Source organism: Acinonyx jubatus, chromosome B1 (genome assembly GCF_027475565.1).
Source record: "Acinonyx jubatus isolate Ajub_Pintada_27869175 chromosome B1, VMU_Ajub_asm_v1.0, whole genome shotgun sequence".
Classification (NCBI taxonomy): domain Eukaryota; kingdom Metazoa; phylum Chordata; class Mammalia; order Carnivora; family Felidae; genus Acinonyx; species Acinonyx jubatus.
This window is the reverse complement of record NC_069382.1, coordinates 196,575,927-196,590,827: the sequence shown is the minus strand read 5'-3', so window position 1 is coordinate 196,590,827 and position 14,901 is coordinate 196,575,927. Positions and strand designations below refer to the sequence as shown.

General features: G+C 49.9%; 1 protein-coding gene across 1 annotated transcript in view; it reads left to right on the top strand.

Annotated features, from left to right (window-relative positions):
- CB1H4orf50 (chromosome B1 C4orf50 homolog) overlaps positions 1-14,901 on the top strand; it is a 109,954-nt gene that overhangs the window by 22,586 nt on the left and 72,467 nt on the right. The window contains exons 7-9 of the mRNA XM_053216182.1: positions 93-2,529; positions 9,810-9,994; positions 13,836-13,892. Of these exons, the coding sequence (XP_053072157.1) occupies positions 93-2,529; positions 9,810-9,994; positions 13,836-13,892 (2,679 nt within the window). The remainder of the gene's footprint in view (positions 1-92; positions 2,530-9,809; positions 9,995-13,835; positions 13,893-14,901) is intronic.

The window sequence follows — 14,901 nt, the reverse complement described above, 5'->3', positions numbered from 1 at the left end:
CAGGAGATGAGGTCTGAGAGGTGTGGGGGACTAAAGAGAGGCAGGGGCCGCTTCACACCTTCCCTTCTCTTCTCTTCTCTTCCCATCCTTAGCGGACTCTGGCTGAGCCCAGCTTGGATGTGCAGACTTTTCTCCTCATCTGTGGCTGCCCCCCCGGCCAGTACAGGGATGGCTCACTCCTCCCCGTGGAGCTGGCCGGGATTTCAGAGCAGAGGCTAGCAGCTGCCCGGGTCCTGGTGCAGACGTCCACACTCCCTCCCTGGGGGCCGGCCGGGAACCCCCCTTCCTTGCCACCGCTGCTCCTGCTCCGGGAGGCTTCTGCACAAGAATCCCAGATGCGACGGACGCTGGACGCCAGGTTCCCACCTGCTCCCAGAACCGGAGGACCCACCTGCCGGAATCCCCACTGGAGAAGGGGCCAGACTGCCTCCCTCTGCCACGAGCCACCCCAGATCTCAAGTCACAAATTCAAGTCACCCAGAGATGTGAAAGGCGCTTGGAAGGAGGGAGGAGGGCCCCCAGAGTGGAGAACCGAGGAGCGGGGGGCGAGGAGGAGTCGGGGCAGGAAGGAGGCAGACCTTGGTGACGAGAGCAAGCTAAGTCAGGGAAGCCGAGACAACCCGAGCCTGGGGGACGGCGTCAGAGCCCCAGAGGGCCAGCCGGTCGAGAACAGGGCCTCAGAAACCCAGGCCTCTGTCTCCTGCCCTTGGCCCAGGCCAAAGCTCCCATGGCCTCTTTTGCAGGAGGAGGCCCCCCTGTCAACTGAGGGTCCCGCACCCCTGAGTAGGAGGTGGAGGGAGGGAGGGCTTTTGTCACCGGAGGAGGAAGAGGCCCCCCCAGCCAGGGCCCAGGGCTCCCAGAGGCCAAGTCCGGGAGGCACTCAGCTCCTTGCAGGGCAGGGCGAGGAGGAAACGCTCGTGTGGTCTGCAAATGCTCCGAATCTGCAAGAGGAAAGCCCTGGGGACCAAAGGCAAGGAGAGAAGGAGGAGAAAGCACTGCCTCTAGAAGGGTCTCGTCTGGCCCACAGGGATGTCCCAGGGGAGCCTGGCCCCGAGGAACGTGAGCACCAGGAAATGCTCTCCCCGGTGGCAGAGGGAGGTCTGACGCTGTCTCCCCGATCGGCCTTTCCACCCAGGGGAACTGAACCTACCAGTGATCCGTGGGCTCTGAGCCAACAACCTGACAGGTCTGAGCTCAGAAGAGACGAATTTGGGAAGGAGGCAGAAGCTTCTTCCCAGCAACTCTCCATCCTGCTGCGTGGGGGCGGGGGGCGATGGTGGCCAACCTCCATGCCGGCCGGAGGAAGCAAGAGCTTGGCTCGGAAACAGCACAGCCCCCCGGAGAATGCTCACTCCCAGCAGGCTTTGGCAAACCAGGGCTCGGATATTTGTTTGGCCAGAGAGGTCAGACCCGGGGGGACCGACGAAGAGGTCGGACCAGGCGGGACGGAGGTCCTGGGGACCAGCACCATTCTCCCAGGGATGGTGCCTGATTCAGATGATGTGGGTCCGGGTCCAGAGTGGCCCTCCGAGCTGGGTGGGAACCAGCCCTCCCAGCCACTGAGAGCCCTTGAAGAAGAGAGGACAAGGTTTCACCGGCTCATTTCTGGGCTGAAACGAGAGAGAAGCCAAGTTTTACGTGACAACGCCGAGCTGCGGGGCGACCGAGAGAGATGCCGTCGAAAAGTGTGCGCCCTCGAGGAAGAGAGGGAGAGAAATGTGACCAAGATGGCGGTCCTCGAACAGGACAACAGCATGCTGGTCGGAGACATCGTGCTCTTGCAGAGGGAGCTGGCCCAATACCGGCAGGTCGTTTCTGACCTGGAAGACTGCAACGGGAAAAGTTACGGCAAAATTTCCGAGCTCGAAGAGGAGAACGAGCAGCTGAAAGGGCACCTGGCCCAGCTTCAGAGAGCCACGGCCGAGAGCGCCAGAAAATCCAAGGGTGTGATGGAGCACGTCACAATGGAAAACCGGGAGCTCAAGGCGCTGATCTCGGAGCTCGGGGTCAGTTACAAAGAGCTGATGAAGGGCGTGGTGCTGGGGATAGAAGACACGGTTCAGGCCTTCAGGGGGGAGAACGCCCATCTTCTGAGCAGGATCCGCGTCCTGGAGACAGAAGTCGCATTGGGGGCCAGCACAGCTGGGGGCCGCTTGGTGAGAGCGGAGGAGTGTCCGCAGGGGGAAAGCAAGATGGTGGGGGGCAAGGAGGGTGCTGTGGAAAGGGGGGTGCAGGTGACTCAGCTGTCAGGGCAACTGACCGCAGAAGCCCACGGGCCGCCCTTGGAGGAGAAACCAGGTCTGGCTGGCAGGTGGATGGGGCCTTCCTTACGCACGGAGAATTCCAGAAATGATGGCAATTCAGCCGCTTCGTCGCTGGTGGGGGGAAGTGCCGAGGTATCCAGTGCCCCGCGAGGAAACATCGACGGAGCAGGAGCGAGAGAAGCACGTTTGGAAAAGGAGGAGAAAAGACCGTGGTGTTCTGCAGACCCAGGGCGAGCTCTGAGGGCAAGCAGCGGCCCCCTGATAGGTTGATCTCGAATCGCTGCCTTCTCATCATCTTGCTAACTTTCTAGAGTGCGGAGCGTCCCCTTTCCTCAGGTGAGCGTCCAGCAGCCCTCGGAGGAGGGATGATCATCGTCCCCATTTAGCAGATGCGAGAACACAGGCACAGGGAACTTTAAATAACTTGGGCCGTCAGGTCGCAGGAAGGGTGGACTCCCACCCGGATGGCCCCTTCCTGTGCACAACCTGAGACACAAGCCTGCCCCTCTGCTCAGGCTGTTTAGACAGGTGTCCGGTGGGATGGCAGCGGAGGGGGCCGTGTTCAACTTTAACATCAGAGCTCACGTTTTCAGCGGCGCCTGGGTGGCTCAGTCGGTTAAGCGTCCAGCTTTAGCTCAGGTCATGATCTCGCAGATCGTGGGTTCACGCTGCACGTCGGGCTCTGTGCTGACAGCTCAGAGCCTGGAGCCTGCTTCGGATTCTGTGCCTCCCTTTCTCTACCCCTCCCCCACTCACACTCTGTCTCTCTCTCAAAAAATAAGTAAACATTAAAAAAAATTCTTTTGTTTTTTAAAAAAAAAGAGCTCATATTTTCAGATCCAGGGGATTTTCAAGCAGTCCAGGTCCTAATTCTGCACATTGAGTCTCTCTCGCTCTTTCTCTCTCTCTTTTAAAGATATAATTGACATATAACATTGTATAAGCTTAAGGTACACAACGTGTTGACTTGAAACATTTATATGTTTCAATACGATCACCACCATAGGTTGGCTAACACCTCCATCAGGCTCTGCATTGGGCCTTGAAAGGGACAATGGAAAGAACAGAGGCTTTAGGACTCACTCTGAGGTCAAACCCAGCTCTGTACTTAACCACGTCTGTGATTTGGCCAAGACATGGGCTTCCCCGAGTCACTGTCCACACGTGTGGACGGTAATCGATGTTCAGGAATCGCAGGAAGAAATGCTCATCACTCTCACGGCGGTCTTGCATATCTGTTAAGACATCTAGCGTTGAGCCCTTTGACCCATATTCTCTTTCTCTCTCTCTGCAGCAATTTTGTCATTCGTTGCAAAGGATTCTCTTTGGGTTTTGCTGATTTTCTTCATTGTATGTCTGTATTTTATTTCACCGGATTCTGTTTACAGAATCGCTCCCTTTCTTCCCCTTTGTTTTGACTTAGTTGGCTTCTCTTTTTCTTGCGTCTTGTGTTGAAAGCTTAGATCGTTTATTTTCAGCAGGTTCTTCTTTTGTGATCTGTGCTCTTAAGTCTTTGCAATGCTCGCTGAGCACTGTTTCAGCTACATTCCCCACATTTTGATATGTTGTGCTTTATGTCTATTTGGTTCAAAGTAGTTTCTAATTCCTGTTTGCGGCATCTCTCTTGGCCCATGGGTTATTCAGAAACGTGTTGCTGAGTTCCCAAGCACCTGCTGACTTTTTTGGTTATGTTTTCGTTACTGATTTGTAGTTTTATTTCACTGTGGTCAGAAAACATACACTATATTGTTTTAAAGTTTGAGATTTGTTCTAGTGACCAGGTTATAGTCTATTTTGGTAGGTATCCTGGAGGTCCTTGTAAGGAGTGACTATTCCAGAGTTCTTGAGGATTGTGATCAGTCCATGGTGGTTAATTGTGCTAATCAGATATTCTGTGTCTTCACCAACATTTTGTCCATGTGTTTTGTTATTTACACAGATACGTTTGCAATCTCTGAGTGTGCATTTGTGTATTTCTTCTTGGCGTTATATTAGTTTTGATTCATATATTTGGAAATTTTCTTTAACGTTTATTTATTTTTGAGAGAGAGAGAACGAGAGAGGAGGACAGAGGATCTGAAGTCGGCTCCTTGCTGTCCGCGCAGAGCCCAATGAGGGGCTCAAACTCGCGAAACTGTGAGATGGTGACCTGAGCCGAAGTTGGACGCTCGACCGACTGAGCCACCCAGGTGCCCGTGGAAACTATTTATAAGATACACGCAGACTTAAAATTACGTTTTCCTGCTGACTTGATTCTTTGATCGTGATGAAGGGTCCCTCGTTATCTCTCAGCCTTCTTGCCCAAATTATACTTTGTCTGACATTAAAGTAGGCACATCAGCTTCTTTCCCTTACTGTTTTCATGGAATCCTCAACTTCTTGTACACCATTCATCCTTTTGCATTCAACCCATGGGCATCCTCGAAATAGCATGCGACTGGTGTGTTTTCACTTAGCTCAGTTCCACAGCCTCTGCTTTTCAGTTCAGGTGTTCGGTCCACGTACATTTCACGCATGTGATGATAGAATTGGGTTTTTGTTCTCTTTGTCTGTTCTGTTCTGTTTCTCCTTTCTGGCCTTTGCTTTTGGTATTCATAAATATTTTCTATTATTCATTTTTCTTCTCCGTTAGCTCATTCTGTTCCTCATTTTTTCAGTATTTGCCCTAGAGATTCCAAAGTGTGCCTGTTAATTATTTAAATGTACCTTACATTGGTACTTTTAGCAGGTAATGCAGAAGTCCCAAATAAGTGAGTAATTATTAATGATTAATGCAAAAATTTTAACAGTTTATCTCCATTCCTCTTTCTTCTTTTCTTCATTTTTAGCATATATATTATGTCTCTGTCTAATAAATGTCACGAGGCGTTGTTACTGTTGTTGTTTAAAGCCAGCAATGATCTACGTTTCCCCACATGTCCTCACGTGTCTGAGCTGTGCATTCAGTCCTGGGGATCTGTTTTCCTTCTGTCCAAAGAACTTGGTTATTTCTTCTGGTGAGGATCTGGATTTAGAATTTTAGGTAGGCAGATATTTCCCCCTCTTTTGGCCCTTTGAAGATCTCATTTCATTGCCTTCTGGCTCCCATAGCTTCTGTTCAAAAATTGGTTGTTTTTATCCTAGTTCTTTTTTTTTTTTTTTTTTTTTTTTTGCTTGGTTTTGTTTTTCTGAAATACATGTGTTATTTTGTCTCTGACTGCTTTAAGATTTCCTTTTTATCTTTGGGTTTTGGCAAATTGACTATGATGTGCCTGGTGTGGTTTTATTTATATTTATCCTGCTTGCATTTTTGTGAGCGTCTTAAAATGGTAGATTCAAGGGTTTTTTTTATCAAGTGTGGAGAATTTGGGGTCGTTATTTATTCAAATATGTTATTCTGTCCTATTTTTCTCTCATTTCCTGGATATCCAGAGTTTTTTACTCTATCCCATATCTTTGGAAACTGTTCTGTTTCTTCCTTTTTAAAAAATATTTGTGCGTTAGTTTGGATGTTCTATTGACCTGTGTTTAGTTCACTAATCCTGTGTTCTCTTGTGTCCTATCTTCTGATAATTCCATCCTATGAGTTCTTCATTTCATTTGTTCTATTTTTTTGGCTCTAGAATATCCATTTTATCCTTCTTAAAGAGATTCTGATTCTCTATTGAAATACTCCCATCTTTTCATTCATTTTGTCTATCTTTCCTATATTTAAAAAAAATCTTTTTTACCATGTATTCATTTTTGAGAGACAGAGAGAGACAGGGTGCGAGCAGGGCAGGGGCAGAGAGAGAGGGAGACACAGGATCCGAAGCCTGGAGGCTCCGAGCTGTCAGCACAGAGCCCGACGTGGGGCTCGAACCCACAAACCATGAGATCATGACCTGAGCTGAAGTGAGATGCTTAACCAACCGAACCCCCAGGCACCCCAATCTTTCCTATATTTTGAAGGTCTTGTCTGCTAATGCCAATATCTAGATATCTCTGGGTCTGTTTCTATCAACTGTTTGGTTGATCTTTGGTTATCTTCTTGGTTAAGTCCCGTTTTCCATCTTCTTCATGTGTCTGGTAATTTTCAAAAACTTTTGTATGTTGGACATCGTGTAGGATGAGATGTGGTAGAGACTCCTGATTATTAGCTCCCTCTAAAGGATGTTGAGTGTGTCTTCCTCTGGCAGGTCGTGGGATGATCAGCAGACCGTATCATTCCTGTGCAGGTGTATGTGAGTTTCAACCCCGTCCTAGGGCCTGATTGTCCTCCTATGGTGTGGACCTTGCTCCTGGGTCCCGGACTTTCAGTGGTAGCAGCTGAGGCCCCTGAGTATTTGCCGAGGACGCTCAACTGGGGCTTGGCCAAAAGTCTGCCAACTTGGTGACGGTGTGTGACCGCTGAAGTCTCTTCAGCAATTGGCCGACCAGTTGCTCTCCTTTGTGAGGCCCCAGAGTCCCACACTATGCTGCTCAGCTTAGGATTCAGCCAAGGACCCAAGGGGGCATTTCCAGGGCAGTGCCAGGCTCTCTCCTTCCTGTTACTTTGTTCCCCAGACCCAGATATCAGAGCGCCTCTGAGCCCTCCACCTAGCAGGACCACCGCACGGCCTGGGCTCCACTCCTGACCCAGGCTTTGGAAAATGCTCCAGAGAGAAATCCAGGGAGAAATGGAGCTCACCTTGATGTACATCCTTTCCCTCCAGGATTGTAGCCCTGCCTCGGCTGCCACTCAATGCTCGCAAAGAATTGCTTTATGCATTTCCCCAGATTTTGTAGCTGTCCAATCTCAGCCAGTCAGACCTGCTAGGGGCTGGACTCGGAGGGGAGGAATATCAAGCTGAGCATTTCAAGGTGGGAAAGGAGCAACAGGCAGAGACCTTTTCAGGCAGAGGGAGAAGTAAGTGGCAAGGCCCTGGGGCAGGAGTGAGCCTGGCTCACTGGAAGAACAGAGGAGCCAGCGTGGTGGGATCATGTGGGCAAGGGTGGGTGTGGTGTGAGACGGGGCAGAGGGGGGACAGCCTGCAGGCCCCCGTTAGGATCCTTTGTACGTGCAATGGGAAGCCGCTGGCGGGTTTTAAGCAGGAGAACAACATGGTTCAATTTCTTTTGTAAAAAGATCACTGTGTGCTGTGAGGCAAAGGGCCAGGGGGATGCAGGGGAACAGTCAAGACGACTTTGCAGTCAAGAGATGGTGCCAAGACACGATGCCAGGGCGGAGGAATTTGGAGCTGAAAGAAGGGAGGATTCCAGACAAGAACCAGAGTCGAAAGAAATGAGGTTTGTGGATGCACAAGAGGCAGAGCATGAGGAAGCCTCCCCTTTCCATCATCCTAAGTCAAAACCCGATTGTGTTGTTCTTTTGCTTAAAACCCTTCTGCCTCTTCCCTCTTGCACTTGGTGTGAACTCCACCTTCCTTCTGGCGGATCGTGAGCCCGGGAGCCTTGGCTACTGCTGCATACGTCCTACCCTCTGCACGCTGGCATCCTTGCTCTGCCCCTCCTCGACCCCACTTCCTCCTGGGACCTGTGGCTCATCTGCGGGGTCTTCTTTTGGGGGGCATCTCCTCCTGGCACCCCAGGACGGCCTCAGGGTGGAGGCGTGATGCCATTTTCATAGCGTGTCGTGGCTCACAGTGGGGACCTTTACGCCACGGAAATCGACAAATGCTACAGATTTGTGTGGCCCTTGACCCGCCCACAGAGCAGTTGTGACAACGTTCGCCACCACCCGCCTGGGTGGCAGTGGGTGCCTCTGGTTCAGTGCCTCCTGGCCTTCCCCTTACCACGCCCTGCCAGTCCCCCCCTGCAGACAGAGCTCCCAGAGGGCCGTGTGCACCGTGGCTCTCGGCCCAAGTACGGCGTGTGGCTGGAGCCTGTGCCGATAGTCTGTTAGGGAACAAGTGGGTCACGGAGCCGTTCACCAGGCTGCTGGCCCCCACCCCACACGTGCATTCTCTTTAGAACGCACGGATCCTTGGGTCAAAGCCCTCGTCCAAGTCCTGGAGGGGAGGGGGGGGGGCTGTGGGGGGGGGGGGACACAGCGAAGGCACCAAACTTCCCAGAAAGGCCAAGTTGTTTTGCAAGTCTTAGAGCCGGATTTCATGGAGCCATCCGGAGAACCCATCTGTTCCTGACAGGGCCCAGCCTGTGCGTCTCAGGCCCACGCTCTGTGAATTTCTATTAATTAGAAGAAAACCACATCCTGCTCTCGGATTCCTTGCTAACGAGGCGGAGGCCTCATCAGCCGTGGGGCAGGCTGTGTCCTCAGCACGGTGTTCTCTCTCCTCACCCGGCAGGATGGCTCACCACCCGGGGCCAGGAGCGCGAGGCAGGCATGGCCTTCCCAGGCCTCAGATTCCCAGGGCGGCTGCCTTAGTTGGAAGGTGGACCACCCCAGTGAGGACGAGGGTCCGGGAAGCCTTGAGCTCCTGGGCTCCTGCGAATGGAGCCGTGATTAGCAGATTTGCTCCTTCACAGGCCACTTTCGCATGGGAACTGGGAACTTCTTGATACTCTGGGTCCTGGACCCAGAAAACCCCCTCCCTGGTGATCCCACGGAAGGGCTCAGAGTCTGGGCAGGAGCCGTGTGTCAGAGTCTCTATCACGGCCTCGGTTACAGCAGCAGAATCTTAGCATGACCTGCACCTCCAGCATGGTGCAGAAGGCTTCCCGTGTGCTAACACAGTGTTTTCAGTATTCTTTACTAATTTGGAAGAATGCTCATGGCGTGGTATTAAAGGGGAGAAGCAGGATGCAAAATACACGGTGTGTTCAATGTTGTGTAGGAAAGAATGTGTGTGTGTGCGTGCCTGAGTGTGTCTCCGTATAGAAGTTACTAGAAAATAAAACTGTAGAGTCCAGAACCATCGGGAGACGTAGCGTCACTGTCATTTAATCACCCTTCCCAGAGTGCTAAATTACCTCTCCTTCCCGCCTTGCTGCCTCCCAGAAGTTCCCCATAACGTCCGTATGAAAGCTGCCCATGTCTGACCCAAAAAGAGTGAGAGACAATTTTGTACTGATTTAAGAAAAGTGGGGAAAATGCAGTATCCTCTTTTATATCAACAGATGATGCTTTAATGTGATAAGCATCTCGTAATTGGATTTGAACCTTAAATTCCATTCATTATACTTTTTTTCAGCGGAGTGGTGACCGAAATTGATTGAAATAGATTCTGGAATGCCATGCCATTTTACGTATTTTTGAAAATATATGCAAAAGATATAGATAGATACATGTGTCTCTTGAAAAATCACACTCGAGAATGTTATTCTCTAATTCTCTAGACTCCGCCAACACCCTGATTCCCAGCATGGGCCACACACACACACACACACACACACACGCGTAAGGAAGGGCATAGCAGAAAGACTAGAGAAAATACACGGATGATCACAATGATTACTCTGGCTAATAGGATGTGGGGTGACTTCTGCCACTTTATTTTCTGAAATTTTTCACTTGAGAAAAAAATGTAGGCAGAAAAAGAATTAAGAAAGAAAACGGATCCTGTTTGTTTGCTAAGGCAAGTTGCTTTGGAAGATAAGCTAACCTAAGCATTTCGTGCGATCTGTGATTTCTGCCGCTGCAGGGCACGGAGACAGACACCCCCAAAGAGGACCTCAGGCTGTGCACTGGGCACCTCCAGCACCAGGTGCTGACCCTGCGGTGCCAGCTCAGAGACCAGGCTTCTGCCCACCGGGTACTGCAGGTGTCACATGGGGAAGCCACCCGCCTCCGGGACCAGCTCAAGGGCGAGGTAGGCTGGGCCCGCAGGTTCTTTCCTGCCTGTGAATGAAACGTTCCCAGGCTCCGGGGAGTTTTGAGAATAGAAGAATCAGGCAAGACGTCACCATTCCCAGCGGTTTGCTAGTATTTATTAGATGTCTCAAGTAAAGAACGGTGTGGGGAAGGAATCCCTCCACCCAGCTGACTTCTGTTCCATCTAAAGGTGGTAAATATGCGTAATGGTTTCCTAAAAAGTCTAACAGGTTTTCAACTGTTACGTAAATAAAAGTCCTTCCTCTGTAGGAATGAAGCGAGTGTCCCCTGTTCATTGTCTTGTCCGTCATGATGGAGATGTGAATGTTCACGGGTGATAAAATTGCATAGAACTTAGTACACACACACACACACACACACACACACACACAGTACAAGTAGAACTGAAGAAACCTGACTAATATTGGAAGATTATACCAGCGTCAGTATAATCGACATGATAACGTTGTCACATACAATAATTTTACAAAATGCTCCCCTTGGCAGAAACAGGGCAAAATTCTCTGTATTATTACTTACAAGTGCATGTAGATCTATAATTAGCTATTTTCTTAAAATGCAAAAAAAAAAATTAGTTCTTCCCTCCCTTTGGCCCCAACCCCTTCTGACCCCCAGTATTTTTTTTCAGCCTTATCTACTCATATTTGGTGTATGTATGGATGCATACACAAAAGTGAAATTATACCACCCCAAAATATTCTGCGCCTTGATTTTATCATTTAATAAATATACTGGTAATATTTCCATATCAACACCTACAGACTGACCTCATCTTTAAAAAATCTGGCATATGGGGCGCCTGGGTGGCTCAGTCGGTTAAGCGGCCGACTTCGGCTCAGGTCATGATCTCGCGGTCCGTGAGTTTGAGCCCCGTGTCGGGCTCTGTGCTCACAGCTCAGAGCCTGGAGCCTGTTTCAGATTCTGTATCTCCCTCTCTCTGCCCCTCCCCTGTTCATGCTCTGTCTCTCTCTGTCTCAAAAATAAATAAACGTTAATTTTTTTTTTAAATCTGGCATATTATTTTTTCAAGAGGCCAAACCATAACTTATTTAACCAATGCTTTGTTTATGGAAATCCAAATTGTTTCTGTTTCTTTGCTTTACAAACAAAGCTCAGTGAACCTTTCTATACCCCTGTCTTAGGATATGTTTCTGCTACATATGCAAAGGGTAACATTCTAGCAGAATAATTACTGGGTCAAAGGATATGTACATAATTGGCTTTGAAACATAAAGGCAAAGAACCCTCCAAAGTGACTACATCATTTATGCTTCCACGAAGAATAAATGAGGCTAGTGTTTGCCCACACTTGGTACCCCGAATGTTATCACACTTTACATGTTTTTGACAAGCTGATGGATGGAAAACACATCATCAACATTGTGATGTAATTTCTGGCTCCTTTCCCGTGCAGTCCCTGTATAATCAGATGCATTTATACTATACTTAGCCTTATGTCCACGTTGCTTCATAGCCTTTGTACCCAATTTTTTTTTCCTGTGTGGTAATCCATCGGCTGGGTGCGATGTTCATTCCCCAGTTGTTGGATCTATGGTTATTTCCATTCATTTATAAATTCCTGTTTGTATGCAAGAGCTCAGAGAACTGGGGGCGTACTGGTCCCGAGTGGAGATGTTGTTGATTCTTAACAGATATTGAAGAATGCCTTTCCACGGCACTGTCACCTGCTTCCAAAGCCAAGGCAATAACCAGTGTTTTTCACTGTGCCTCAGCCAGCAAGGGAGGGACCATCCCTTTTCCCTCCTGTCACTGAGGTGTGAGAAATATAACCCCCCTACACATGGTAGGGCTTTTTACCATATCCAATGTATTTTGAAGTCTGGTTTTCATGATTTTCAATCTTTTTTCTCTCTCTGTCCTTCAGTTTGAATATTTCTTCCTAACCCATCTTCTAGTTAATGCTTTTCGGGTGCATTGAGTTTACTCATAAACTCATTATTTTAGTTCTTAATTTCAGGGATTGTATGTTGCAGTCCTCGTATTTCCATTTGGTTCCTTTTCTTATAGTTTTCAGCTCAATGATGAAATTCTTGTAATATGATGATGGAACTTTTCAGTCGCACTTAGTTACCTTAAGATGGGTCTCTGATTGCTGGTTCGAGGCCCCAACCTCTCCACAAGCACCCCGACGCTCCCTACTGTCTGTTTGGTGATCGCCATCCCCGTGGGCACGACGTGGTGTCTCAGTGTGGTTTGATTTACATTTCCCCGGTGGTATTTTCTCCCACCTGTTGTCTGTTTACTCTCTTCTCATTCACGTTTTCATGGCAAATGCCCCACCACACGGCGCCCAGCAACACATTCTTGCTATTTCCTAAGCAGAAGCAGAGACATGGTTGAATCCAAGCCTGCAAATATTATTGAGTGCCTTTTGAATGCAAGACAGTCGGCTTGGAGCTGGTATTTTACACTTTGATTACATTCAGGAAGGTATATGCCAAAAAATAGCTATATAGAAATGTTCATTGAAGCCTGTCTGTGAAACAAAGAAACAATATAAACTTTCACAAAGAATCGGTTAAATAGATTATGTGTCAGCCTCGTGATGAAATAATATGCAAGATTTTAAAAGAACATGGTCCGTTTGTATGAAATGACATAGAAATAATGCCATGGTTTTTATTTTATTTTATTTTATTTTAATGTTTATTTATTTATTATGAGAGGGAGAGAACACAGGAAGGAGTTGGGGAGGGGCAGAGAGAGACAGAGAGAGAGAGAGAATCCCAAGCAGGCTCCGTGCTGTCAGCACAGAGCCCAACTTGGGGCTCGATCTCAGGAACCGTGAGACCATGACCTGAGCTGAAATCAAGAGTCAGACGCTTAACTGATGGGGCCGCCCAGGTGGCCCAAGAGAACACGATGATTTAAAATCAAACGGCAATCCAAGAGGTAAGACATTTGAATAGCACAGTTTCGCATGTGTAGGCATTGTGAGGGCGGGTATGGAAGGCTGAGAACAGCATTAGAGGTCAGAGGAGGTTGGGAAGAGGAAAAAGGACTTTTATTTGTGTAGCTTTCTTTGTGCCGACTACAGAGGGAGCGAGAGGGTGAGGCAGAAGGCCTGACACAGCAGCCCTCTCGTTCTGTCTTATGATTTGGTGGGTCAGCAGTTTGGACGGGACGCGGCTGGACGGCTCCGCCCCACAAAGCATCGATGGGAGTCACCTGCTGGTATTCAGCTGTGTGTGGGGCGAGGCTGGAGGGTCCGAGGTGGCTTTCCTCCCGTGCCTGGTGCCTCTGCCAGTTCGTAATAGTGGTTTACCTTCAGTGAGTGCTAACTGGATGTTCTAAGCACTTCACAGGGGACAATTCACAGACTCCTCGCTGCAATCCTCACTAATTGGGTGGGCTCTGATAGGACCCCCACTCTACAGACAAGAAGACCGAGACAGAAAGAGAGGTGATTTGCACAAGGTCACAGTGGTAGTGAGTGGCTGAGCCAGGATTAGGACCCAGGGTGTCTGGCTCGGATTCCCAGAGGTTAACACAGCACCAAAAAAAATCACTTCATGGGGAATCCGGGAAGGCTTCCTTCTGGAAGGAAGAGGGAACAGAGCTGGCCGGGCACCTACAATCTGGCAGAGCTCATTCGTAGCACTCAGAGCACCCTTCCCCGCCCAGATCTCACCAGGCAGGTGACGGGCAAGGCCCCCGCTCCCCACTGAGAACCCCCCCACCACCACTGTGGGAAGAGAGGGGACCAGAGCCAACCTCTCTGAGCCCAGCTCCCCTGGGGAGGCTCAGGCTGTGTCAACGGGGGCTCGGCGTTATCAACCATGTTGGTTCTCTTTCAGCTTGAGGAACTTCAGAGAAAGCAACACGAGGCAAATTCGGCCGTGGCTCCTTTGAAGGTAACAATGTCTGTGAGATCGATATGCGATGTCCCTTTCCAAAAAAAAAAAAAATAAGGTAAAATAACGAGCTTAGTATCTTCCCCATTCTAGATGTAGTCCGTGTCTATTATGAAATAAAACTGGAAAGAAAAATGGGAGAGACAAATGCCACCCTAAATCCCCGTGTGAACCTAGTGCTTTTCATTAATTTTCTTCCAGTATATTTTGCGTGTGTCTGAGGCCCCACCACACCTCCCTGTCCGTGTCCTGCTTTCCTGCCTGAGAGCGTGACCCAGGGGGACTGTCCCCGTCTGTCCCGACCTCTGAAGCTATGGCACGTGCCGGCCGAAAGCACGAGGCCCTGATGTTTTGGGGTGGTGCGATCCAGGGGACCCGGGGAGCCCCGGCCTCCAGCTCAGGCCACCCTCCTGCCCTGCCAGCCGGTACTGGGTCCCAAGCATCACTGCCCAGGGAATGTTCCTGGGCCTCCGGGCTGGGCTGGGCCGGAAGTCCTGGCAGGAAAAGATGGTCACCTGCTCTTCTGATGGAGCAGGAGGGCACATCAGGAGGGAAGGGACTCGCCCGGGGCCACCCTCGAATGAGGAGGGTCTATCTGTCACCTCCTCCAGACATGCCCAGATGTGGGAGGTCATTTCATGGCAGGAGGGTCCCCTCTCACACCATTCATGCAGCAGATCCCTCCCAGGGGCCATAGTGTGCCCAGCAATGGCACAGTGGTGGTGCAGGGATCTAGGGGAATGCCAGCTTTGACCTTGAGGAGCTCCTGGGCTACGTGGGAGACAGACCCACAGATATGAATGCTAATTGTGGGGATAGAAGGAAGCCTGGAGCCGGGCACAGAGGGACAGCAACCCCTTTGCCCTTAACAATGACCATTGTACAGATGAGCAAGTCAAGGTGTAGAGAGGAACTTGGTCACAGAGATGGTCGGTGGTGGGGCCCACGCTCTGAGCCTGGACCCCACCCAGAGGGCAGTGGGGAGCCCCTGAGGGTGTGTGGCTGTATG